The sequence below is a fragment of the Falco biarmicus genome, chromosome 8 (assembly GCF_023638135.1).
Source record: "Falco biarmicus isolate bFalBia1 chromosome 8, bFalBia1.pri, whole genome shotgun sequence".
In the NCBI taxonomy this organism is placed as follows: Eukaryota; Metazoa; Chordata; class Aves; order Falconiformes; family Falconidae; genus Falco; species Falco biarmicus.
The window spans coordinates 2,861,420-2,887,097 of NC_079295.1; the positions used below are offsets into that span (position 1 = coordinate 2,861,420).

The 25,678-nt window shown below is 40.6% G+C and overlaps 1 protein-coding gene across 1 annotated transcript in view; it reads left to right on the forward strand.

Moving 5' to 3' along the window:
• HECW2 (HECT, C2 and WW domain containing E3 ubiquitin protein ligase 2) overlaps positions 1 to 25,678 on the forward strand; it is a 176,348-nt gene that overhangs the window by 85,279 nt on the left and 65,391 nt on the right. The window contains exons 3-8 of the mRNA XM_056350145.1: positions 200 to 307; positions 12,476 to 12,570; positions 16,475 to 16,550; positions 18,414 to 18,583; positions 21,117 to 21,259; positions 24,381 to 24,481. Coding sequence (XP_056206120.1) covers positions 200 to 307; positions 12,476 to 12,570; positions 16,475 to 16,550; positions 18,414 to 18,583; positions 21,117 to 21,259; positions 24,381 to 24,481 — 693 coding nt within the window. The remainder of the gene's footprint in view (positions 1 to 199; positions 308 to 12,475; positions 12,571 to 16,474; positions 16,551 to 18,413; positions 18,584 to 21,116; positions 21,260 to 24,380; positions 24,482 to 25,678) is intronic.

Genomic DNA, 25,678 nt, shown 5'->3' on the forward strand with positions numbered 1-25,678 from the left:
CAACTGTAAAAGAGAAGCCATTTATCTTTTGCCAGTTAGTTTGGTTTCTGTGTTGTTGTGTTTGGGGTTTTTTTTGTTGTTTTTTTTTTTTAATAATACAAGTCATTATTTGTTTCTAGGCCTCTTGAAACAGAAAACCAAGAAAACTACTACTATAAATACTACTTGACAAAGTATTTTTTTTTCTTTCCTTTTTCAGATGAGAACTCTCCAGCCAATTTTTGGGATTCCAAGAATCGGGGAGTGACTGGCACGCAAAAAGGACAAATTGTATGGCGAATTGAACCTGGCCCCTATTTTATGGAGTGTGAGTACCTAGTTATCCAGTGCATATCCAAAGGCAAGCATGCCTTTGTATCAGGGCAAATTAAAAGCGTGGCATTTGATACTCATTTCATCAGTCCCTCTGATAAATGTAACTAATTGATTGTATTGCTCTAAGGAGAAGCATTTTCTAGTGTGTTTGCTGGACATTAAAAAAATGGAGTTGAGCTTAGATGTACGTTTGTATTCTAAGGATGATCTTGGACAGCTTGCTTCAGTTTAAGGGAGGAAGAAATTGCCTTGTGCAATGTCATCCAGTATATATGCTTTGAAAGATGAAATCCCTTCCCAAGATGTTTAAAATTTCGGCTGGACAAACATTAGCAGTAAATGCACATGAAGGAAAATGTAATAAGCTAGTAGTACTTGCTAATGTTTGTTAGTATGAAGGTTAGATTTGTCTCTAGGAAGTGCCAGCCTCCTGTCCAGTTGCATCAGGATTTCACAGCTGAATTTTTGGTTTGCTGGGAAGTGCACTAGGCAGTTTTGAAATGTTGAGAGTCTCTGTGTGAGTGGCAGAAAAAATCTTCAGTTGAACTCCATAAGGAGTATTGGTAGCCAAACTTAAAATCGGCCAGCTATGTCACTCCTTTAGGCGACCAGGATTTATAGGAATTTAAGCCACTCTGCTGTGTGGTGGTTTTTTTTTAAAATTTTTTTTCCTTTGGGTTTTTGCCTTTTTTTCCTTTGGTTTCTTTTTTGCTTTTTGATGAAAAGGAGCTATCTTACCATCTAACGTATATTATATATATATCTATATCTCCCCTAAAGAAATTGATATTCTAACCCTAGGATGTTGTGTCTGAGCTTGCTGGAAACTCTGATGTGCCAAGCATCAAAGTGGCAATCGGTACCAAAAGAGCTGTGAGCTGCTTTACCACCTGTTTAGCCTCACAGCAATGAATCTTCGTAAGTTAAAAAAAAAAATAAAATAAAAAATACTCCCACTCTTATTACTTTAGTGCATGCTGCAGTGCTTCTAACTGTAGGTCTTGGCAGAAGTTTTTATTCTAATTAACTGATATAAAAGCAATACACATATTTCAAGAGGTGTTGTATACGCTGTACTATAAATAATTTTCAGATCTTATTTGTAGAACTCGTCATGGAATCTTGCCAGGTTACCCTATGCGTTATGCAGCACATTTCTTAAAAAAAAAAAAAAAAAAAAAAAAAGACAGCAAGCTTTAATAGGAGAACATTAAATTAATTTTCAGGAGCTCATCACAGGAAAAAAATATTGAGCTGAAGATCAAGAAAATAATGAAGATCAAGATAACTTTCCTGGTGCCAAAGACAGTGGTATATTAAAGCAGATCAAAATGTACATTAGAAATGTTCATTGCCTCATCTTTCTTGTACGTATACTCTAATAGCATTGTTGCCAATGTGGGCAGTTTGACTTCAAGGATGTTTGTAGGATTTAGCTGGTTATGTGTTGCACCATAATGAATGGAGATGAGGAACATTCCTTATGAATGAAGAACATTTTCCATTCATGTGAGTAACCTAGACTAGTGCTTCAAGAACTAGAAGTTTTGACTTAAAATCAGCTGCGACCGACTTAGCATTTCACAATTAACTGCACTTTTCTTAACCAACTGAAAGAGTGCAGGATATGCATTCTTTGGTCATGGTTAGCTTTACTAATGAATAGTTCTGCTGCCATACAATGAACTGGAGACAAGCAATTATGCAGCAGCTGAGAACTGTAAAGGAATATTTATGAGCATATGTTGCTATAGCATATAGTATAGCAGATAAATATACCACCAGTGACACTTGTGTTTCTAGTGAGAGGCCAAAAATTGCACTGAAACACTTCACTGAATTTCTGATTCCACTTTTTATACTAGAAGGCTCCACAGATCTGTGACCACATTTGCTCAGTAGAGCTTTATCTTGTGGCTTACAGGTGGTGAACTGACTCTGTTGCAACTACAGGCAGCTGCTTCACCCCCCACCCCCTTTGTTTTTTATTCCTCAGATCACTAAATCACAGCTTAGGCAAACGCAGCAGGTGGCTGCACAGTTCAGGTGCGACTACAGCGTTAATGCCTCTGCGGTGTGGGAAGAGCCGTGCTGTCAGGGCTCTCGCTGTGCTCCGCAGACACTGCCACTGCCCAGCCTGTGCCCGCCACAGAGGCAAACTCAGCTCCCCTGTTAGCATCTTTCTCCTGCCATGGTGCTGATACAATTTGTGCTCAGTTTAGCACTGCCTGTGATGCCACTATCATAGCAGGGGAGCAGGAGGGAGAGGCAAATGGAGAGGCTAACATCCCTAGAAAATAAGTGCCTGATTATTGAAGTTAAGGTATCTCTGATGCTTTAATCTGCCATTATTTTCCAGGTTTTGGAAAGAAATCTACAGTTGTAGATTTCTTGTGTTTAGAAATACCTTTGCTAAGGGGCAGAGTATACCAGATAAAAGTCATGGTATTAGGGGTTTGTCATATTTACCCCTCACAGCAATGACATGCATCAGGCCATTAGCAACCTGACCGTGCTTCTCAAGGAATGAGAAGATCAAGTGGAGGGCAGTCCCAGATTCAGCAGCAATATCCCCAGGTTTTTGAAGCAGCAGCTCCAATAAGAGGCAACAGTGTTTGGGAGACCAGCATGGACAAAATGTGTAAATGGATCAATCTGAACTCAGCTGGAGGCTAATCACAGCACAGGAGTGCTGGCTGCATTGCAGCCTCCTGCTCTAAGTGGACTAACACTCCACCTGGTCAGCTGTGGTTTGTAAAGCGTGGTGTTGCTGTAAACTTTCAAAGGCAGAGATTTCACTGCAGGTAACCTTTTCCAGTGCTGCAGGATTGTTCCAGCTAAAAAGATTTCTCCGGTGCCCACTCTGAATGGCTAAAGCTTATATTTGGGGTCACTGCCCCTTTTAAAATCTGATAAACTGGGAAGAGTTGAGTTTATAATACTTGTCTTGCCCTAACCTCTTCTTCACCAGGCTAAACGAGGCCAGCTCCTTCAGCCTGTTCTTGTAAGTCATGTTTTCTCCATCCCATCCATCTCTGTAGCCCTCTGCTGTCCCCTCTCAATTTTCTCCATGCTTTTGAAGCTAGGCACTCAAATAAAGGCACTCAAATCTTCCTCACCACTACCAAGTAGAGGGGGACAGTAAGTTCCATCTATCTGCTGGCCACGCGCCTTCCAATGTAGCCTGTGAGGTGGTTGGTTGTGTTTGCAATGAGAGTGTGTGCTGGCTCTTACTGAACTCTGCGTCCATCCGGAGCCCAGTTCCTTTTCAGCAGGGCTGCAGCTTTGGGGACAGACCTTTCAGTGGGGGCTGTAGCAGTAGGAGAAAGAGTAATGGTTTTAAACTGAAAGAGGGCAGATTTAGATTAGATACTAGGAAGAAGTTCTTCACGGTGAGGGCGGCGAGGCGCTGGCACAGGCTGCCCAGAGCAGCTGTGGGTGCCCCGTCCCTGGGAGGGTTCAAGGCCAGGCTGGACGGGGCTGGGAGCACCCTGCTCTAGCGGAAGGTCTCCCTGCCCAGGGCAGGGGGGTGGGACTAGGTGGTCTTTAAGGTCCCTTCTGACCCAAACCACTCTGTGATTTGCCAGTCTGTTCAGAGACCATAGTGATGCAGAGATTTGCAAGTCTCCCTCTTGAACATGACGACATTAGTGTTGACCCAGTCCTCCTGGTATTTATTGCTCATGCTCCGACATGTAGAGAAGCTCCAGCAGGCTGGTGGTAAGCTGGGTATATAACTGAGTTAGAGCTGGGCTTATGTCACTCCAGGGTTTTCTGGCTTGGAGCTGTTTCATTTTTGGAACACAGGTGATGCTTAATTGCCACCACCTATCATGCTATACCTGCATGATTGGCAGGCTCCCTGCTCTACCGATACATAAGGAGAGAAGAGGGATGTTTGCTGCGAGCATGAGAAGCCTTGAACCAGCTCTGGCAATGAGAACTGACGATGCGTGGTAACAGTTACACTTAGTAACTACAGTAATCCGTCAGGATTTGCAGTCAGAACTGGCCTGAAGTTGTCTGTCTCTTTGGCAAGGAAAGGAACAGGAGTTACTAATGTTGGATGGTGGGTTGAGATCACTCGGTGTTCATGTTATCCCAGGAACTGGTTGTGTCTTTTCCCTAGCAGTGTTGGAACTTAGAGACATGAGAGATCTTTTCACCAGCAATGTGACATCTCTGTAGGGCAAAGTGCAGAGGATGATAGCTTTGCTAACAAGCCATATGCAAATGAATCTCATGCAGAAGGAGTATTTTCATTTTAATTGCATTAATGTTAATCGGTGGGAGTCAGCTAGACTGGGTCTCAGGTTCTTTCGGCAGTTCTCATATTTGTATCTTTTAAGAAAAGCATATTGTGCCTTGATTTGGGGAGCTGTTTTTCCATGAGTGTAATTGTAAACTTATTAATAGTTTCACTGAGGTCTGTGGAATTTATGCTTATGTTTAAAGGTATGCCTTGGATAAGCATTTTTCTGAGTTTCGTATTACTGTGTATCTGCAGTCTTCTGACTTAATTTTCTAGTCATTCTGATTATTCCTCTTAAATTCCCTCCCTATGGATTCAGCATCTCTTATTTCCCAAGCAACTAACGCGTAAAGGCATAGTCTGCCATCTGCTCTATTCAGATCAAGCAACCTGCAGAAAGAAGGGCAGGGAGAGCCTCATCATCTTCATACTAAAACCAGACATTAATTGATCCAAAGCATCCAAAAATGAGCAAAACAGGGATGATCAAAGAAAACTCTGACTTGCTTTAGACAAAAATCAACACAAAAAATTTCTGTAGACTCTACCCTGAGAAGGGAGAATCAAAGGAATGAACAATGAAATAATGAGAAATTTAATGTGTTCCAGAAATGCAAGCAAGCTCTGAGGGGAGTGGCTGAGGGAGGGGACGAAGGGAAGAATATGCGAAGGACAAAGAAAATACTTGCAAAGTATGATGTCCAGCTCACCATCACAAACAGCTGGTGTCCTTAAGCTGTCACCTCGAGACAAAGTGAGTGGCTCTGAACTGCCGAGCCAGCCAGTATTGGAGGCAGGTGTTCCTCTTGCTTTTCACTGGGGAGGAACAGAAGTGTCACGTAAGCATGAAAGAGAACTCAGTCATTTTAGAGATTCAAGAAGGTGAATTTGAGCATCCATACGCCTGAGATGCCGTTTCTGTACTCATGTAGTAGAGGTGGCTTCAAAGCGTCCTGTGCTAGGCTTACTAAAATGTGGGGGAAGGAAAACAGTGACTCGCTAAACAGCTCCCTCAAGTTGTTTGCTGTGTAAATTACAGAAGGATTGCTAAATATGGCCACAGCTCCACAACCATCCTTCCATCCAGAAGTTTTCATCGTTTTCCTGTTAAAGGAAAGGACAAGTTCAAGGAGGAGTATTCTGAGCAGTTGGCAATAGTGCAAAGGTGCAACATAGCTTAATGTTTTCCTATTTGGTATGGTCATCTGGTATTTAGCGTGGCATCAGACTGTTCGGGTCCTGAAAAGTATGTCAGGACCTTTAGTCTCTGGTGCAAGAGAAGCTGCAGTTGCCCCAGGAGTGATTTTAGATGGGGGAGTGTTTCTCGGTGTAGCGGTGTGGGAGCTTGGGATGGCAGGGACTCCCTTTGGGGGCATTGTGGCGGAACGGAGATGGTGACATTCCTTATGGAGAACAGAGCTAGCAGAAAGATGGAGTGAAATGATCCATGGAAAGGCTGGTGACAGAAAAAGCATGTGAAAGGAAGCATGGGTTTTATGAAGACTGCTTGATAAAAGCTGCTGCTCATTTACAAACTGCAGCTTCTGAGTCAGTTTTCTGCAGCATAGGGAAGGACGGGTCGTGTTGGAGGTGCTGTGGGAGGGAGATGGAGTATAGTGCAGTCACCGTCAGAGTAGCTGGGGCTTATACACTTCCATATGCAAAGTCCCCAGAAGTTAAAAGCCATACGTGTTCTAGGGCATAAACCAGGCTAGGGGCTGTTTTCTGCCGCTGGGAACAAGTCACAAAGCTGTCCTGTTGCAAGTGAGGTTTTGTGTGGAGTTCTCCATGTTCAGTCCCTGCATCCACGAAATTAAAACTTCTGCAAAAATGGTGTATTGAGACTGAAACTGCCGTACTTTGTAGCTAGCAGGGTGGACTCCCACCTCCCATCTTTGTTAAAAAAGCTAACATATGCTGACGGGGAAAAAAATCAGTTTAATAATTGATGTGCTTTCAGCTTTTAAGGGCTGCTGTAGCAAAGAGTTGTTACTAGATATATGAGCACAGTTTAGTATTTTTAGTGGTTTTGACCAAAATCTCAGTGTTATTATTGGCTCTTCTGTTAACATAATGCATTATTTATATCCATTCTTTATTTTTTTTTAATCATTTAATTTAATTTCTGTGAAGGTCACGGTTTTCTCACATGGAATTGTTCTGAGCCTGGAACACTCATCTGTGTAGTGCCCTGCAACCAGCGCCCGTTCAGTGCTGTCTGGGGACTCATGGTTATTGTCCCTACCCTATTTATAAACACATTCACTGAGTTAGAAATACTTCTTTTATTCTTCTGCTATTTATATCTGTTGTCTCTTAACAGCTATTTTTGAGTATCACAAATAACTGAAACAGGATTGGGTCTTGTATGTTTTGCACTTGTGGCAAGCCTTGTTGACTTCCTTCGGCACATACTACCCCCAATGTTTCTTCTTAAAGGTTAGATTACAATTAAATGCTTTCCAAACTGGAATATAATAGGCAGTGCTCGTGGCTGTAAGTAAGAACATCTCGGAGTGGGGCTGGCGGGGATAGGTGGGCTCTGTTACCTGAACAACCATTTGTCCAAGCAGTTTCCTTTGAGGCAGGTTAGATAACGAGACACCACTGGGACATTTTCTGTTGCTGATCCTGGTTTAAAAATCTTTCTGTAAGCCATCTTAAGTCGCTTTCTAGGTTTGGTTGGTTTCTTTCTTTTTCTTTTTTCTTTTTTCTTTTTTTTTTTTCCTGCCCAGTAAGTTCTATGATATACCTGCTGAGAGAGACAGCAAGTACTGGGAGGCAGCTGGCTTTGGTGGTTGTGTTCTGCTGCTGTGTTTGCTACTTCCCAGTAGGAAGTAATCGAGGTATGTGGTTAAAGTGATGCAGAGAATAGAATGCTGAATGTCCAAACAAAAAGGTTGCGTTCGCTTAACTGGCATGCTAAGGAAAAGGAATTCAACTGGCAGGATGTGCAGAGCACTTCTAAAATCCTTCAGCTGTTGATGAGATGTTTGGGTTCAGCTGGGAAAAGTCAGGTTTTAACCCAGTGCCTTTCCTTGGATTGTATCTCCCTTTATAGCTTTGTAAAGCCTGAATGTGAGTGACTTAATTCGTTAGAGTGATAAAGTCTTCTGGAATAAGTTTTGTGGAACATGATCTCATATTTTTCAGGTAAGTTAGTGGCATCAGCTTTTTCTTCATTGAATGTTGGAGGGCATATGATTATATCTGCAGAGCGCCGTGGATTCAGCCCAGGTAACTTCTGGCATCTAGCTGCGGTGGCCAGGAAGTATTAGCTGCTGTGCCGGTTCCATGTCATTAAGCAGGAGCACTGTTCACCTCCGCAGACTTGTAACCCAGCCAGGATTTGACTTGTCCTTTGGAGGTGTCTCTGCCCATCCCTTCTCAGTGGAGCGTGGGGAGAGTCCGCCTCTAACACAGGCGTTTCATTTGACTAGGGTGTATCTGGAGCAAAATGTTTTTACAGTGAATGCATTTGTTTTCCTGAATTATCAGTCTTCTAGAAAGAACGCATTCTTCCAGAATTACGTTCATGTCTTTATGTATTCCAAGTTCATGTATCTTTCTATCTTAAAGCAGTTTTTTGCTGGGCAAAGTTAAAGGCAGTTAAAGTGGAGGACTTGGGGGAATTAGCGATGTTTTAAAAAGAAGCTGTTATTTGGTGTAAGCTGATCTCTCTTATTGAAGAAGCAAGAGTGTGTGGTCCGTAGGGGGAAGTACAACCCTGTAATGTCATGCAGGAGTTCTTTTGAAATTCAAATGTCAATGTTTGAGTCCCAGAAACCTTTGTTAATTCCAACACTTTTATGTAATGGATCTGAACTATGGTTATAAAATGATAACAGCTATTGACTTTTAAAGGAGATTATGGTTTTATGGAGTGTTCGGTTTAATTAACATATATATCACTTTTTATATGGCTGTGTGATAACTCTTAAAGAATCATAGATACCCCAATTTCATTTTTGTCTAATTTTTAAATGAAGAAGTAATTTCTTGTGGCCTGTGTGATATCTGGAGGAATGTCAATGACAATGGAGTGTGTGGTGTCAAGAACGCAGGTCTAGGTACAGTAATTTTTTCCTTCCATGAATTAAAATACTTTTTCTTCTGAAATGTCATATTTTTCTTTAATGAGACAGCAAATAGCCCTGTGCTCAGGTACAGATGTCTTTCCCTTGCTGGATTTACTGCTATGAACTTTTCCATTACCGATCACATACAAGGCAAGCTAATTAACTTCTTGAGAGAAGTAGGAAAGAAAAAAGAAGTGCAGGTTTTGCCCTGAAGGAAACATATATAAGCAAGGTGGCAGGAGAAGTGAAAGAAACTAGGAAAACTCAAGGCGACGCATGCTGTGGTGCAGTTTATATTATTTACATTGTGCAGTTTATATATTGAACAGTTCAGAGAAGCCTTTGTATCAATATGGTGTTGAACTCAACTCTAAATATTAAAGTCCTGTTTGCAGATAATTGAACTTTCTGTTTCTGAAGAGGTCTGTGTCTTTATGGGGCCTTAGTTACAGGTGGTAGGCTGAGATGTGTTCTACCAGGAACAGCCACAGATACCTATTTTCGATTTATTTGGAGCTCAGGAATCCATCAGTCATCAAGAAAATACTGTTCTAATCCACATTTTTTTCTGGTAACACAGTACAAGAAATGTCAAGAAGCTAGATCCTGAGCTGTTTGGAACTGACAGGATTCCTCTGAGTTTTCTTCTGCTGTTAAGTATTAACTGCAGTTTCTAGCATTTCTAGCCACGAAAAGAATTACTTAGTTGTCTCTGGCCCTGTGAAGGGATTGTATTCTTGCTGTGTACCAGATCCAGTCTTGCAAACCCATATTCACTTTGGCAACATCTGCATGCATGTGATGGATAGCCGCCCATTTTTCAATTTCATGCTGCATTTCAAGCACGTCTCTTGTGTTAATCCCGCAACACAATGCTAACAGCAGGGCTGCCATTCCTGTGTGCAGTGCTGTATAAAGCCCAAACTAAATCAGTGTTGCTCCTGTTGGGAAGTGGGAGGAAAAGTCTTCATGACAGGTTTTCAAATGCTGATTTTTCTGATTATTTTTAGCAATTAGTCCTGAAGGTTGGTTTTTTGGTTTTTGTTTTTTTTTTAATTTAGTTTATATGGAAGGGGTCGCCAGATCTGTTTCTTGAATAAATATTTGTTTTCTTCTATCACCAGCCACATACAGGTATTGAAATGTTCATAGAAAACATTGAGGGAAAGAAATCTCAAAAAAGCTGGGAGCTTTGCATTTCAGCCTTTAGGGGAATGTATCTGTCAGTGTACTGAGACCATACAGCAAACTACTGTCCACCATCACGTTATGGACTCTCTGAGGATAGAAGCGGCAGCTTTTCAATGCTAGGTTCTTGTCAGAAGTCACAAATTGAAAGAAGATAGTGACAGTAGACTGAATAAACATCAGCTCCAGAAACTCTCTGAAAAACAAAGTTTGGGTCACGCTAAGGTTGAGCAATGTAGCTAGAAAGCAGAAGTCTCTGTGGAATCATTCGTCTTACCATGCTCTCATGTAGTCGTCTGTTCACAGTGTGGTTGAGGCGCCCAGGGTTTGAGTCCTGGTTACTTAATATGTGCGTTTTAAAGTGGGGAGAGTCCAGCACTTGGTATAAATCCTGCCAACTTTTGCAAGTGCTGAAACTCCAACTCTGAGCTAGAAATTCTGGTGTGTCTGTTTGGCTGTAAGCATTGTTGGTAGGTCAGCAGAATTGCTCAGTTTAGGAAGAACCTGCGGATCCTGACCCCTAATGTTTAGGTCTGATAAACCTTTGTAGGTAATCAGAAATCCTGTTTGCATACTGAATTTTGGTGTAAAGCTGGTGTTAAATGGAGCGTGTTTTGACTGTGTGTGAACTCAGCTGTGAGGAGGAGGAAGTGGGATCAGCAGCTCCTCCACCTCCTAAATCCCTGGAGGCACTGTCAGCCAGACATTTGTCTTTGAAGGGTAGTTCTGAGGTGCCTGCTCTTTGTTCTGGGAGGAAGATAGTAAATAAATGTTGGCCTATAACTGCAGCAAATTTAAAAACAAATAAATAAATAATCCTTTTGGGCTGAGCAGACTTGCAGGGTGGATTTCTGATCCTTCTGAGCAGGGATAAGTGGGTATTTTATCTTGCAGATGAAATACCTCAGCCCTCAGGGAACATGCCGTACGTGTCTCAAAACCTTATACAAAACATTGCAGTTCTCTGCTTCAGGAGTACCGACGTGTTGTTGAACCAAGTCAGAGGAGCTGAACTGCCAAGACTTTCATGCACATCCTCTGTTCTGAGCTGGCCGCCGTGATTTCTGCCTGCCTGTGGCCATTTCTGTACCCAGAGGTAACCCTTATCAACCTCACACAGAAGAGTTACCCCAATGGAAAAGAAAACCAGAGGCATTGTTCCAGACAGGGAAAATCCCACAGGATCAAGGGCAGCCATAATTATAGCTGTTCTGCTGGGCTGGAAGAGTGCAGAGGAACAGTGGATGTCAGGCTTTGGTCAAACATAATGCCCTTTCATTTGCAGTAAATGCAGTTTAGCAAACAAAACTTCATTCAATGGAACCAGAAATACGGTATGTTTACCCTTCCTGTGTTCCAGTGCAGAACGTTCCAGCTTCCTTCAGATGTGTCATGCAACTTCTTCCAAAGTCTGACAAGAATCATCCTAGTAGAAAATGTCTCAGTAAGCCTTTTTCATAGCCGATTATATTGAAATAGTAACAAATACAAGCTGCAGAACTAGGTAGGTTGCTTGTCTTTGTCTGTTTAGTAATGGAAGGACCCAGCACACAAAGTGGAGATAACGAGCTGCTCTGTTCTTAATTTCCTGTTTAAGTATTTCTGAAGATGAATCATTGACTGATGGATCCTATTTGTATAAAACCAGCTTTCAGGAGTACACTGACCAATGTAATAACAGCTTTCCACCATGATCAGCCATACTTGCATCTCCACTCCTACCAGAACGTCAGTATATCGGTAGGGCTAACGGCCAAACTTTTAGAACTTGTGTTTTGTTGTATTTTATCTCAACCTCAAGTTGTGCCTGTTTACTCTCTTATTTTACCAGGATCAGGGGTATTTTTCGTTTGACAAACTAAACGGTAGTAAAAGGTTTGAAAGGTCACGCAGAAAGGGAAATTTTACCAGTTGGGATCTGCAGGAGTTAATACAAAATACAGTATTTTTAGACATTTTCATCGGTGGTTTGAAATCCATCTACATATATAAGGCTGTAGAGATCTCCTGTGTGTGTAAAATGTGTAAAAAAATCTCCATTTTCATATGATTAAATAATTTAGGAATAAAGCATACGTGCAATTATTTTTTGATTTGCAAATTACAAATCTGCTGGAAAAGAGCAATCCACAATAACCCTATTATGTTAAAATGAACTTGTCTTCAGAGATCAATAATGATCTCATTTCTTTCCCTCTGGGTGCGTATAAAACATACAAAAATGGCTTTGTGTGAACTGTAGCTTGTGAATACTTGGACATTTCTTATCCAGTAGTGACCATGGACATCTCACTACAAGAACTGGGAAGAAATGAAAAAAATGATCTCTTGTTTTTTTTACCGCCTGAGCAGAAATGTAGTTAAAATTAATGTTTTTTAAAAAATAATAAATGGCAGCTTTTACCAGCTCTTTAGCTGAACACTATTCAGACTTTTTAAGACAGGTTTCCAGTTTTCTACGGGTTGAAAGAAAATATAGCTCAGTTACAGTGTGTGCTTTTATAATGAAGGTGTCTCAGTCACTGCCCAAACTCTGCAAACAGAAGTGAGTTATGACTGTGTGCACGTGTTCCTTTCATTGTCTCTCTTTTGCCTAAGGTCACTTATGAAGCGTTTAATACGGTTTTTGTTTTGTTTTCAGCTGAAATAAAGATCTGTTTTAAATACTACCATGGTGTTAGTGGAGCCCTCCGAGCTACTACTCCATGTATCACTGTGAAAAACCCGGCTGTGATGGTAAGTTTAGCCTGTTTGTTCATTTTATTTGTATAAGATTATAATATTAACTCTCAGACAAACCTATCAATATAAGTATCCTAGTTCTACCATTTTTTTGCAAAAAATTATATTGCCTGACAAAAAGCACCAAAATTGAGAAACACTTTTCATGGTTTTGTGGTGTTTGTGGTAAAATAACAGTAAAAAGTCCACAGCCTAAATGAAATCTTTTGTGCTGAGAATTTGATTTTGCTTGCGTTCAATTTTGAGGCTTACAGTTCACTGCAATTTAACACCAAAATAGAAATTTTTCACATTGGTTATATAACTCAAACTGAATCTTTATCAGAAGTCTCTGTTTCTTCTAATTTGTTAATATTAGAAATGAAACTGTTGTGGAGATAGCAATTGTTACTATAAAAATGAAACTGGACAAAACTCTGTTCTTACAAAAATTACTTTATTTTTTATGTTTATATACCATTGGAATTTAGTAAGTCTGTGACCACGGAGAATTACTGTGTTGCAATCCTTTTGTTATGGGACTTTTTCTGTTGAAACACTAAAAGTTGTATGGGTTTATTTTTTTTTCAGTTTAAACATGTAGTGGAAGAAGAACCTTCCAAACTTGCATCCAGGTGCTGTTGGTGGAAATAATTTATCTAATAGGCTAGCTCTTCAGCTGACGTGAAGGCTCACAGTGCATTTGCTTCAGTGATACTAGCTGCCAAATATTTAAGATCACATCTGTCGGGATGGTGTCCTGACAACTGCAGCACTGAACAAGAGCAGAAGTTATTCAGACTAAATAGCCTTTATTCTGATCCTGTACTTCTGCATTGTGCATTATATACAAGTGCATGCTATGGCTATACAATACGGTATGTGCTATGCTAGACTTTGTATCTCATTGTACCAGATGTTTTTCTTTCTCTTAGAATTTCAGACCTAGGTGATAGCATCATTTAATTGTTGCCAGATCTCCAAGATGTGACTATGAAGAATAGGGTTTTGCAGCAGGCATGTGGACTCTTGATATTTTACAGAAGAAAATGTGTTACAGTTAATGAACTTGACAGCCACTGTCTTTAATACCAATTTATAAACTAAAGACAGGAAGGTAACCTGATTTTGAACAAAGGAAATAATGCATCGCAAAATAACCCTTAAAATGGGCTATGAGCTGCACTGTGTCGCTGAGAAGGAGCATGATTATGTTGGATGGAGAAATCATTTGAACTTCTGTGTTTTCTTGACCTTGTCATACAAGCCACCAATATTTTTGAGATTTGTTGCACAGAAGGAAATCTGAACTTCTGTCCCTGAACATGCATCTGTTCACTTGGCAGCTACCTGAATTTCAGAGTTACTGGTTAATCTGGAGGGGTTAACAGGTTGTCGCTATTTAAATTTCTTTCCTTTGGAAGGTAAGGCAGGGCCCTGGCATTGTGCAGAATTTATACACCTGCTAGAAGGTGTAATTTCATAGAAACATTTCTGTGCTAACAGTATGGACTTCCAGTAATAGTGAGCTCTCAGTTTCCCTGGTGAGAATGTCATGTGACAGCTTGGATGAGTCTTGCTAAAAATATAATTTTGGGTTAGTTATATGGAACTACAGCTGTTGTTAAATGTTAATACCTCACACCATCTTCATGGTTTCGGAGTTAAGTACTGTGCAGTAGAGAATACCTTGTTCTCTTGGCACTGGTTGTGTCTGTAGTTACCGAACAGCTGTTGGTGGAGGTGGTAAGAGTCATGGGATGCCCCACTCCCTTGTTTTAAGCTGCAGCAAATTACCTGCTTGCTTGGATCGTTCTGCGGTTTTGGTTTATGTGGTTTGGTGGGAGACAGGTTTCTGGTTTTCCTCACGCTGCCGGCGTAGCACACCAGGTATTTCAGTGCACCTTTGTTTTGGATAAGCAACTAACGTTCTGTTGTGTTCATTTGAACTAGTGGGAATACGGGCCCTGATCTGGCATTAGAAACGCTGCGTTACACCAGATGAGGTAGCCTTTGCAGGGCAACAAACAGTGCGTATATGCTGGGGTGAAGTTTTGTACTTGGTGCAGAAAGAAATGAAATTGCTGTTCAGACCACAGTGGGACAGGGAAAGGTTATATAGTGAAACCAAAGTACTAGGGAGCACTGTTACAATTAATTTGATTATAACTGACTTGTGGACAAATCCTGTTTTCTGTAAAATGAAGCAATGACTAGCAATGCAAACAAGGTTATTCAAATGGAGTCGGTGATGCAGCAGGAAAACAGGTGTAGAATGAGGAAGGCCTCTTTGCTTTCAACAAGAAAACAATGCATGTTAGAATAAGCCCAAAAGAGTAAACTGGGATATATGGCATTCCTCTGGCCTCGCCTGGGCAGCATCACCGTCCCAGGGGGACGCGCCCCTTGCTGCTTCCAGGGAATCCGTCTGTAGATGAAGAGATGCGGATCCCAATGGAATTAACCCATTGCTTTTGGTGCCCTCAGAATTTTACTATCAGCTGTCACCGCTTACGTATCCCTTTAAAGTGGCTGGCGTAGCAGCGTGGTGCTGGGTGGGAAATGGGTCGCTTCGAGTGCGTTGGTGAGAAGTGTCTGGCCCTGAGGATGGGGGTGCGTGGAGGAGCCAGCAGTGGGGGGACCGGGCTGACTGGCGGGCCGCGGTGCTCGCTGGCACAGGGTGCTCCCTCACAGGGCTGCGGCGGGCCGGGGGGATGTCAGGCCGCAGCGTCACTGCTCTGCCTTCACCGCTTGGCTCCTTGTTACGTATGCAGTGTTCCAGTTGTGAGTGCCACAGGAGAAATTCCCTGTGTTTGCCAATTCCGATGAGACATCAGCGTGATTGCTGTTTGTTGTGGGAAGCTTTTGAAAGCTAATGGTATTAAATAGCTTAAAGCGATATAGAAGGGAATCATTACGGTTTCGGTTGATGCAAGTGAGTTCCTTGCGGCTACCACAGCTCCAGAGTCATTGATCAGTCGGGTAACTTCAGGCTGCTCAAGACTGCTTTACATACTTAGTCTATGCACACAGGTGTGGGAGTTTTACTCAGCCTGGGTTTTTTAATTGTTCAATAGATCAGGTGGCCAATACTGATCCCCGGCGCGGTGTTTGGCTGAAGCTTGCCCATCAGGCTGTGTCACCTCTTCTGGATGGGAGTGAGTGCAGTGCCTACCTGGAGAACCATTTGATTTTAAAGATAGCTCCAGTCATGATAGGTTATTCACCTGGGTGCATGTGTCTGTCTTGAAAGACAAATTCTTCTGCTAATTGAAAGAAGTAGACATTAATAAGACAATAATACTTGAACTTTTTATTTTGAAGTAGTGCTTTACCTGATGAGGGATTTCAGTAGAAACCAAACCTGAAAATCTGTGAAGCGTAAGCTTTTAGACGATACTCATGTTTAGATGTTCGATGCACTTTTCTATTTAGAAGGAGATTTTGTTTGTAGATCTGGAGGTTTTTGTTAGTCTCTCTTTGATCCCTTTGCTTTTTTTTTTTTTGTTGCACAGTAAGTTATCTCTTTGTGGAAAGTCAGAAAAGTCGCATATGCCTGTCACTGGCCAGCTCAGTGCTTTGGTATGCATTACCAGCTCATAGTGTTGATTATATTTTACAAAAGGGAAATCTGTAAGAAAATACAGTCTCTTTTTCTCCCATGAATAGTGTCTGCACGTGAATTAGCCTACACATCTTCTGTTTGGAAGATTCCAAGTCCTGGTGTATTAGTACAGTGTGGCATAAATAGTAGATACTTTCCTAGAAACAAATGCCATAGCTCTGCGTGTCTGTGGTCACAGGCAGTAGCTGATCATGCATGCTGCCTTACAATTGCATTATCAACCTCAAGCATGTCCAAAGCAATCAAAAACTTTGGTATATTTCTATTTTTTATTTTTTTTTTCCTCCTCTTCAGATGGGAGTGGAAGGCACGGATGAAGGTGCTTCTGGAGCCCAGCAGTCTAGAAAGTTGGTCAGCTTTACCCTGTCAGGTAAAAAAAACCCACCACATGGTGTTTTAGAAATTACTGTTAAACAAAAAATAAATTGCAGTTTTAAATAACATCAAAGATGGAACGCTTTTCTTCATTAGCCTCTGTAGGAGCACACTCTAGTGGCTTGAAAGATGTTATTTCTTTAGAACTTTTGTTGAAAACAAACCAGAATCATGAATCTCCAGGAGTGAAAGGAACAGATATGATGGATCCTAGCGTGAAAAATTTGGAGAAATTTCCAGTTTTCACAAGGGACAGTTCCTGAGTTGAAGAGTGGAAAAATTCACCTCTAAATAAAATGCAAGCTGCTTCCACCACTCTGAAGCAGTAAAATGCAATAGCTGTGAATGGTGGTTTAGGAGGGGGAAAAAAAATATCTTTACTTGTAACAGAGCTAAGCTGTTACTGCAGGAAAATAGCTGCAGCGATAACAGTCTACCAGCTTCACTTGTTTTGATTAGCACTTTATTCCACAGGAAGTCTTGTGTGAGACTAAAGCATATTCAGCTTGAGCAAAGACAGAAAAAAAATTGCTTCTGAATCTTGAAGAGCTGACAGATTTAGAGATTGTAGGGCTGGAGCAGAAAAAAAACCCCACTTTTTGAAATAATCTTTCAGCAGTTACCTGGGATCTGGCTGATAGGTTGTGTAGACTCACATAGAGTAGTATGAAAAAAACTCCCTGAATTCTGAAAAAGCGGTTGTCTTTAGTGTAAGTTTGTGGCTCACACCTGAGGAGTCCCCTAAATTAATTTTGGAAGGCATGTTGATTGATAGGTTTGCAACATATTTCCCAGGACATTTTTTGGTTGCTCAGTTGCGTGTGCACAGTTGTCGCTTTTAAGGGCAATTACTCTTTATTTCATGGTATTTCTGCTGTGTGGCTTGATTTTGAAAATTGAGTAGGATTTTTTTTTTTTTTTTTGGTTGCTTTACTGAAATCACAGGTGTGGCATTTCATTTTAGTGCAGTGAGTTTTGCCTGCATGTATAAACTGCTCATCTAAGTACGTATGTGCCAGTTGCATTAGTCATGAGGACTGCATGCAGCATGTTGGAGTACCTAGTGAAGAAACACAACGATCTTGTGCTTCAGCAAACCTAAAAAGAGAAATTTAAGTTTATGATATTAATGTTGTATACAAAAATACCTCTTTCTTTTTGTTCTTGTTGAAGCTTGAGCTACTGTTGAAGTCGTTAGGCGTGAGAATATGCACCTGAGGAAATGACTATTTATTGTTGCAAGTTGCAAGGGCTGTAAAACTGAGCTTTCCCTAGGAAGAAAGCATTTTCAGAAAACTTTGCCTCCTTTGATGCAAAATAGCTTACCTTCTTCTGTGGTGGGGCAAAGTGTGCATCATAGTCCACAGCAACCTTGATAATGAGTATTTGAAATTATGTTTATCAAAGTCTCAACTTCGGCAAAGTGTGAGTTTGCTACATTACCTCCCATACAGTCTTTTATCTTAGCCCCTTGCCCAGAAACAGAGCAAGCACTATGTGATAGGGTTCTTTTCTGTGGCTTTTGGTTTTTCTTTTTAAGAGTGGAAATACCTTAGATACTAAGAAAAACATTTATAGGTGAGCTACAAGTTCATGCTTCGTGTTTTACAAATAACTAGGGGCTAAAATGTAAATGAGGATGTTGATACCTTTCTTCCCTCTAGTCTCTTGGGAAAACACTTGACTTCCTGCTTTAACTATCTTCTGTACGCCGGATCCAGTTAACATATGAGTAGTTTTAAGTTGCTTTATTTAGTTGTTTATGGTAAATTGATTTCCTGGGTAATAATTTACTGCTTTGTGAACTAGCTTTAATTTGCTCAGTTCCTTTCTCCTTCCCTCTTGTTTTGCTTCATAGATATTAGAGCAGCTGGACTTAAAAAAGGCATGTTCTTCAACCCTGATCCTTATCTAAAGATGTCCATTCAGCCAGGCAAGAAAAGTACATTTCCTACATTTGCTCATCATGGCCAGGAGAGAAGGTCGACCATCATCAGTAACACAACTAATCCTGTTTGGCACAGAGAGGTAATGTATCCCTTTTGAGAGCTGTCTGCCAGCAGATGCAGTGTACCAGGCCTGTATTTTCTCTTTATGCATTAGTCCTTACTCTCTGAAGGCTGTGAGCTTATTATATAGCTAGTTATTTAAAGTGACACAAAATTTGTAATAATTCTAGGAACCCTGTTGTTGGATAGAAACAGCTGTCATCTGTGTATTTAAGCTGCACCACGGTGAGGTTTTCATTTCCTTCTCTGCTAACAAGAGTTGAACTCGCTCAACAGCCCTGTAGATTTCTTGAAATTACAAAAATTAATTAATTAAAATGGATTATATGTTGTGAGAAGACCCTTTAAGAAAAGGTACAATAAGTGAATAATTGTGCTTGGTGATTGCAATAACCGTGAATTGGGAAATGATATTCTCATTGCGCATAGCAGGTGGCGAGCTGTCACTTTGTCAGGCAGAAGGGATGTCCTTCGGTGTAGCCTCTGTGCGCTGCTGTAGGAAGGAGAGGGCCTGGGGAGGGCTTTCTAGCACCCCTCGGCAAGGTGGGGGGAAAGGCAATTTGGCAGAAGGCAGTTTTCCAGGTGTGTTTGTACTGGATAAGCTGTGCAGGTCTCAGAGAGGGAACTCAAGAGCACAGAAAAGCCAGGCTGTGCCTTTGAAGGTAAATGTTTCTGTGGGCAGCAAGGTGAAAATACACAAATCCACAGCCCTTTCAGGACCGTCAGGCAGCGTTCTTGATCTGTGCCTGTTTTCTAATGAGCAGATGCTTGTACTGTGTTTGATGAACGTTAACGTGTTCTTTAGGAAGACTGGAGAATTGAGTGGGCTTGGGAAAATATTCCCACAAATCATAATCAAAGGAAACAAGCAGTAAACCAGAACAGAGCAGGGCCAGCCTTAGCACTGCTCCACGGTGCCTGGTTGTGGGAAAGGCTGTAGGTGCGTGGAAGTCTTAAAATCTTCAAAAGATCAGAGTTCTAATCTCTTTATTGATTCTTCATCTTTCTGTCTGTGCATCCATCTATCCAGTAGATAGGAAGAAAATCTACTCTTATTCTTCCCCTTTGCTTTCCTCCAGTTCTCCCCCATTTTGAAGCCTCTTAGAAAAGTGATAATGTTCACTGGTACGTGCGTTGTGTCAGCTTGCTTTGGCTGCTGACCTTCCTGTAGCAGTGCTCTGACTACAGCAGGCTATGATACCATTACATATGCTGCCCTAGTGGTGCAGAATTGGTCTTGTTTTACATCTGCTCCTTTCTGCAAAATAATGTGCAATTTTTTAGCAAACTGAGTGTGACAGATTTTTAAATTCTGTTTATTACAGGAACGCAGCTCTGAGAGTTGCCCAGCATGAGGGAAGTGGGTTTTATTTCTAACCCAGTTTACTTGCTGTCTTTGAATATATTTAGCTGATGTCTGCAGCTGAACTGTTGTTCCTTGTTTTGTTCCTCATTCAATACGTCTTTAGCTATCTGGCCAGATGTGTATTAGGCATTGTACTCAGGTTGCAATTTGCTCAGAGGGCTTAAATATGGCAGATGGTGAAAGAGTAACTAGAATGACCTCAGCTTTTCTGAGTAGGTGATACCATACTTTGCTGTTTGGTTATTTGAAATATCTTAAAATCTAGAGGAAAAATAAAAATCTTTGGTTCTTAAGCTTGCTTTCCTACGGGAATTCATTATCACACTGTTTGTATGTGTGTGTCTAACACCATGCCTGCTTGTGTATTTGCCCTGTACCACTTCTGAATCTTTTGGCCATCTTCAGGCAGACTTGCCAGAGCAGCACAGATCTCCAAGTGTTCATAAACTGCATGAAAAAAGATGCCAGGCTGAGGGAGTAGCTGTGATAGTGTTCCCTCACAGGGAAAGGTGGAAGAATGATCTTACCAGACATCGAGACATTTCTTACGAAGTAGAACCATGTTTTTTAAAGGCCCCAAGTGCAGAAGAAGGTTCTGTTGGATCTTGCTGAGATGATTTGTGAACTTTGGGGAAAGAATCTATAGAAAATTCTCCTCCTTTAGCTACAGTACTCCTGAAAATACTGTATACACATTGCCCTCTTGCATTTCTGTCATGCATACAAAAAAAATGAACGCAAAGCATGGTATTGGAAGGGAAGTTCACCAAGCATGGCTTAGAGCGGGACACTTTCTTCCTTCTGCATTGACCTGGCTGCTCTTCTATAACCTGATAGAGTACAGCAAGGATTCCTTCTCTTTTTGCTTTCTACTGTCCAAAGCAAGCACTAGGACATACTGTTTTCTGCTTTCTGACACAGACCATGCAAGTGCTTTTATCCAGTGAAGTTCCTTGCTGAACAGTTATTTTCAAGGAGAAGTTAAAGGGTGTGGAATTCCTGAGAGGCTAGTTAGGTATGCAAAAATACAACACTTAATAAATGATGCTGACGTTATTTTGCAATATGGAAACTGCTGTCATCAGTCATTGCTTTTGGAGTTCACTGCATGCTAGTAATAATTATGTACATATTTTCTGAATAAAGGTGTATTGATGGTAGTGTCAACTCTGTTCTTTCCTTCCAGAAATATTCTTTTGTTGCACTTCTAACAGATGTCCTGGAAATTGAGGTTAAAGACAAATTTGCCAAGAGTCGCCCGATCATCAAGCGCTTTCTTGGGAAGTTAACCATACCTGTTCAGAGACTACTGGAGAGACATGCAATTGGGTAAATTAATATATTCTAAACGTTACCTTCCATTGATCAGGGAGACTCAGCATCTAGGATATTAGGATGGAGCAGCCTTTCTGGCTTACTGGCACAGACTAGCAAATTTCTGCAGCGTCTGTATAGAAAATTTAGTAGGAATTTTAATAGCCTTATTGCCTGACTGGAAGATGTCAGTGTTTCCAGCCCTGCTCTGAATGCGTGTAACTTTGCATACATGTGTGTCTATGATGGGGTTTTTTTCAGCTTAATTTATTTACGCAAAAGATGTTACCCTCTGGCTAGCTAGTCATGAAGCAAGGCATTATCACAATACTATGTGATCATGTGCAAATCTTTTAGAGGAAGCAGATTTTATTGTCTCATTTCTTTTACAGTTCAGGTATTTGTAACTGTCAGTTTAGTAGTCAGAGATTTAATGTATGTTCTGCTAATTGGCCAGAACTGCAAGGCTGTGACTCCTTATTTTTCAGAGTGCTGGTGGTACTATGCAATTAAAATTGCCTTTTGCTGATAGTATTGCTCTAATGGGACTCAAAAATCACTTGTTATGCTATATAAAAAAAAAAAAAAATCTATTCATTTTTTTGATAGCTAACTGTTCTGATACAAAGATGAAGGTCACTTAGAAATTTTTAAGATTTTTTTTTATACTTCATGATGGTTACTGGAGGGGACAATAGCATAACCAAGTGGGTGATCCAACGAGGGCTTTCTACAACCGTGTGCACTGAGAAGAGCCTGAGACTTGGTCATTAGGCACTGTGACAGGTTGCAGGTGTGAAGTGAATGGCTGGAGGTCTGTGAGAGATGCAGTAGTGTGTGCAAAACCACAGTTTTACATTTTAGACAGAGCAGTAATTGTAGAGTATATTATTTTGTTAACATCTTTTTATATAGATATGCTGTATATGACAAATTAGAAATAAGAATTCCTTAAAAGACAATAGGAGGAACTGAATTATTCAAGTGTGGGTTTTTTATAGAACCTAACTCAAAGTCTGCTAAAGTTAATGCGTCTCCATTAACTTTAAAAGGCCACTGGATGAAGTCCATGAGGAATGATGGTGAAATAAAATGCAGGTATTCTTCCCTGAAAGTTTGAGGGCATGGCAGTATCATCATGCTTTTGAGCAGGATATAAATGACTAGCCTTATTTTTCACAGGTATTCCTATCAAAGTAACAAGTTGAGAAATGGAGAAGATCAAATTCTATTTGAAAACCATTTTCAGCTTCAAGTTTCCAAAGTAGTGGTTAACTGATAAGTAAAATAAGAATAAAATTTTAAGAGTAGCTTAAAATTTTGATAAATCTTCTGATATAGAATTTATTTTAAAAGAGAAAAAAAAAGCCTGTCTGTTTGTTTCGTAGTGGTATCCAAGAGCAGGTCAGGTGTATATATACAATCCAACTTTTCTAAGAAATGCTTCGTCTTTATTTTCAAGAAATTGTGATGTCAAGCAAGTAGCTTTTTCTAATAAATTTGCACACTGCTATACACTCAAAAATAGTATCATGGTACAGACTGGTTTCAAGACTGACTAGTTCAGGGTCTTCATTTCCATGCTAAACCCCAAAATGTTTTTTCTGCCCTGGGAGTCCTTCGGTGTGAGGTCTGGAAATTACCCATCTGCTGTGTTCAGCAGTTCTTGTCTATGAGTTTTGAAACCAGTGTCCTGGAAGACATTTCCTGTTCTCTTCTCCAGACCTCAGTTCTGTATATTTAACATATCAAATTGTTCTAGGAAAGAAAGGGCTGTATAATAAATATGCAGCAAGAATGCAGGTAAGTATTCAGTTTGGCTTTGTCAGGACTGACATTAAGCCAGTTTTGCCTCTTCATCTGTAATTTATTTGTCCATTTACAGCCACTTCTAGACAGACTGAACTAAAATTCTGCCCCACTTTTAGCTGTCATTATAGCTTACAAGTTTGTGTGACGGAATGCCTGGTGGCTTTAAATCTAATGGAAAGTATGATAAATTAGCATGAGAATCATCTAGTATTGATTCAACTGAATACAGAGGAGACGTTATTTGTGTCGTGGCTTTTGCTAACTTTAAATGGCCTAGAGTAATGGAAATCGATGTAAAAACTGCAGAAACCTCAAATAGCAATCTTCTGAGGATAGCCCCAAGTCTAGCCGAAGAATTAGAGTTGCGGTACAGAGCGATGAATCTGTGACAGGTGCTGGAGACAATACTGTAATAATGTGATGTGCCGAGCAACGTGGGGAGGCTGCTTTGTTGTTTTTTTTTCCACTCAGGACCTTTTTTTTTGCTAAAAGTCAATGCAAACTGTTGCAGCTTATTTCAGTCATGACCTTGCATTTGTCTGTCACTTGTGTTGCAGTAGGAGTGCCTCCCATAAAGAAGAGGTCTTTATAGCAACATAAATTTATTTGCATAAATAACAGTAATATTCTTCTGTAGTTCCCTCCTTTCCCTTTAGCTGTCCCAGCTGTGCTGAGCGGGGCTGGGACTGTGAATTCCGGCTGTGCCCAGTAAGACTGTATAGCCGAGGGTCTATTCCTAAGTCAAGTCTGAGTCCCAATCAGTTCAGTATCTCTTAAAAACATATTTGAAGTTAAATCCAAGCATTAATAGCTTTTCTAAATAGGAATGCAGAAGTGCTTTACTGACCAAGAACTAAAATGTGAAGAAACTATCTGGGAATTCTGTAGAGCCACATACAGTTTTTACAAAACCACAAGGGGGCAGAAGGTTTTAAAAAATGAAAGATTTTGTTAATTATAAGCCATGTGTTGAGTTGGGGGAAGAAGGTTAGGGGAAAGGGATCCTTTCCAATTTGAATTCTTACGACTTAAGAAGAGATATAGATGTATAAGAATTGCTGGAGCACAGTCCATATTTGTAAATGATCAAAAGTAGTTTGTTAGGCTGTTTTATTTGTTAACTAAAGGTATTTTACACCATTGTTGCAATGTTTGTGCTTTCCCATACAAGTCAGAGTATGTGGCTGATTTTAAGACTGTAATAGAAATTACCTCCTGTCGTGTTGTTTTATCTGATAAGGGCCTCTAATACAAAATACTGCAAAAATAAAACCAGTTAAAATTTTAAAATAACCCCACTATCTTTTTTTTTTTTTTTTTGCAGAGACCAGGTTCTCAGCTATAATCTTGGCAGAAGGCTCCCAGCTGATCATGTAAGTGGGTATCTCCAATTCAAAGTGGAAATCACATCTTCTGTTCACGAAGGTAAGAATTTGTTGATGATCTAGATCTATTTATTTCTATTTCTAGGACTTTCTGTGATAATACACTTTCTCATGTGTGTACAGTGCCTCTATGACAGATTTTTCTATTGGGATTTGAAGCTTAGATATGCCAGCTACTGGTTTGGAGACAGCAATTCCAAAACAGCAACACTCGCCATATTGTTTGCCTGTTTTGTTGGATAGATTTTAAATGAATCCGCTTATGATTCTCGCTTTATGGGATAGGTTGGGTAATCAAATCCATTGTTTCTCTTCACTCTGTAACATCTTCCCTCTGCAACACCTTTGGCTGAGATAAGCAGCTGCAACTGATATTCCACCTGTGCTCTCCTCCCCTGCCAGTGTACATGCAGATCACTGTGCTGTCCCCCTTTCAGAGAACTCTGTCCTGCTTATAACTGAGAATATATCTTACAGTTATGAGAATACATGCTTCCATTAGGCAATTCTTTTATTTCCCTTTTTTCCTGTTCTGAAGGCAACTAGCAGAACATGGATGGTACAGTTGCGTGTTTGTCACATCATATGTGTCTATTAACATGGTTTTAGTCTTAGATTCTCCTTCATTAGACTTGGTATAATCTCCTTGGTAGTGAGATATTGCTGCCTTAACTTGATACAACCTTCTTGCCTTTTCTATAGCTATGTAGTCCTGTATCTCATTAATATTTTTGCTCTGTCACCATTTAAAAAATGCTTCTGTCTTCAGTCCTGTTTGTTGCCAGGCACTGTAGTTCCGTGACGTCACTGTTGGGTTTCGTGCAGACGTATACAGACACTTAACAGTTGGATTAGTCAACTCTATGCCTGTTTAATTTCCGTGTGGGGAGCTACCATCCCTTGTTGCAAATGAGATGGGTTATTTTCCTTCTGCATGTATTACCATAGCATACCTAATACCTCGTGAACTTTACTGAAGTAGATTCCCATTCTTTATAGTGGAAAGTCCTATAAATTAACTCAAAATAAACGTTGTGTATGGAATTTGATATCTGTACACAATTTGCAATTCTTAATGCTCGTTTACATGCTGCTAAGGGTGTAATGACAACTGGTGTCAGTGACTGGCTTTGTGTACATCCTGTTTTTTAATATGAGATACATGCTGTAGAGATCTGGTTCCTTGCTTCTGAGGCTGGTTTTACTGACAATTTGGGAGGACTGTCAGCCCTTGGCA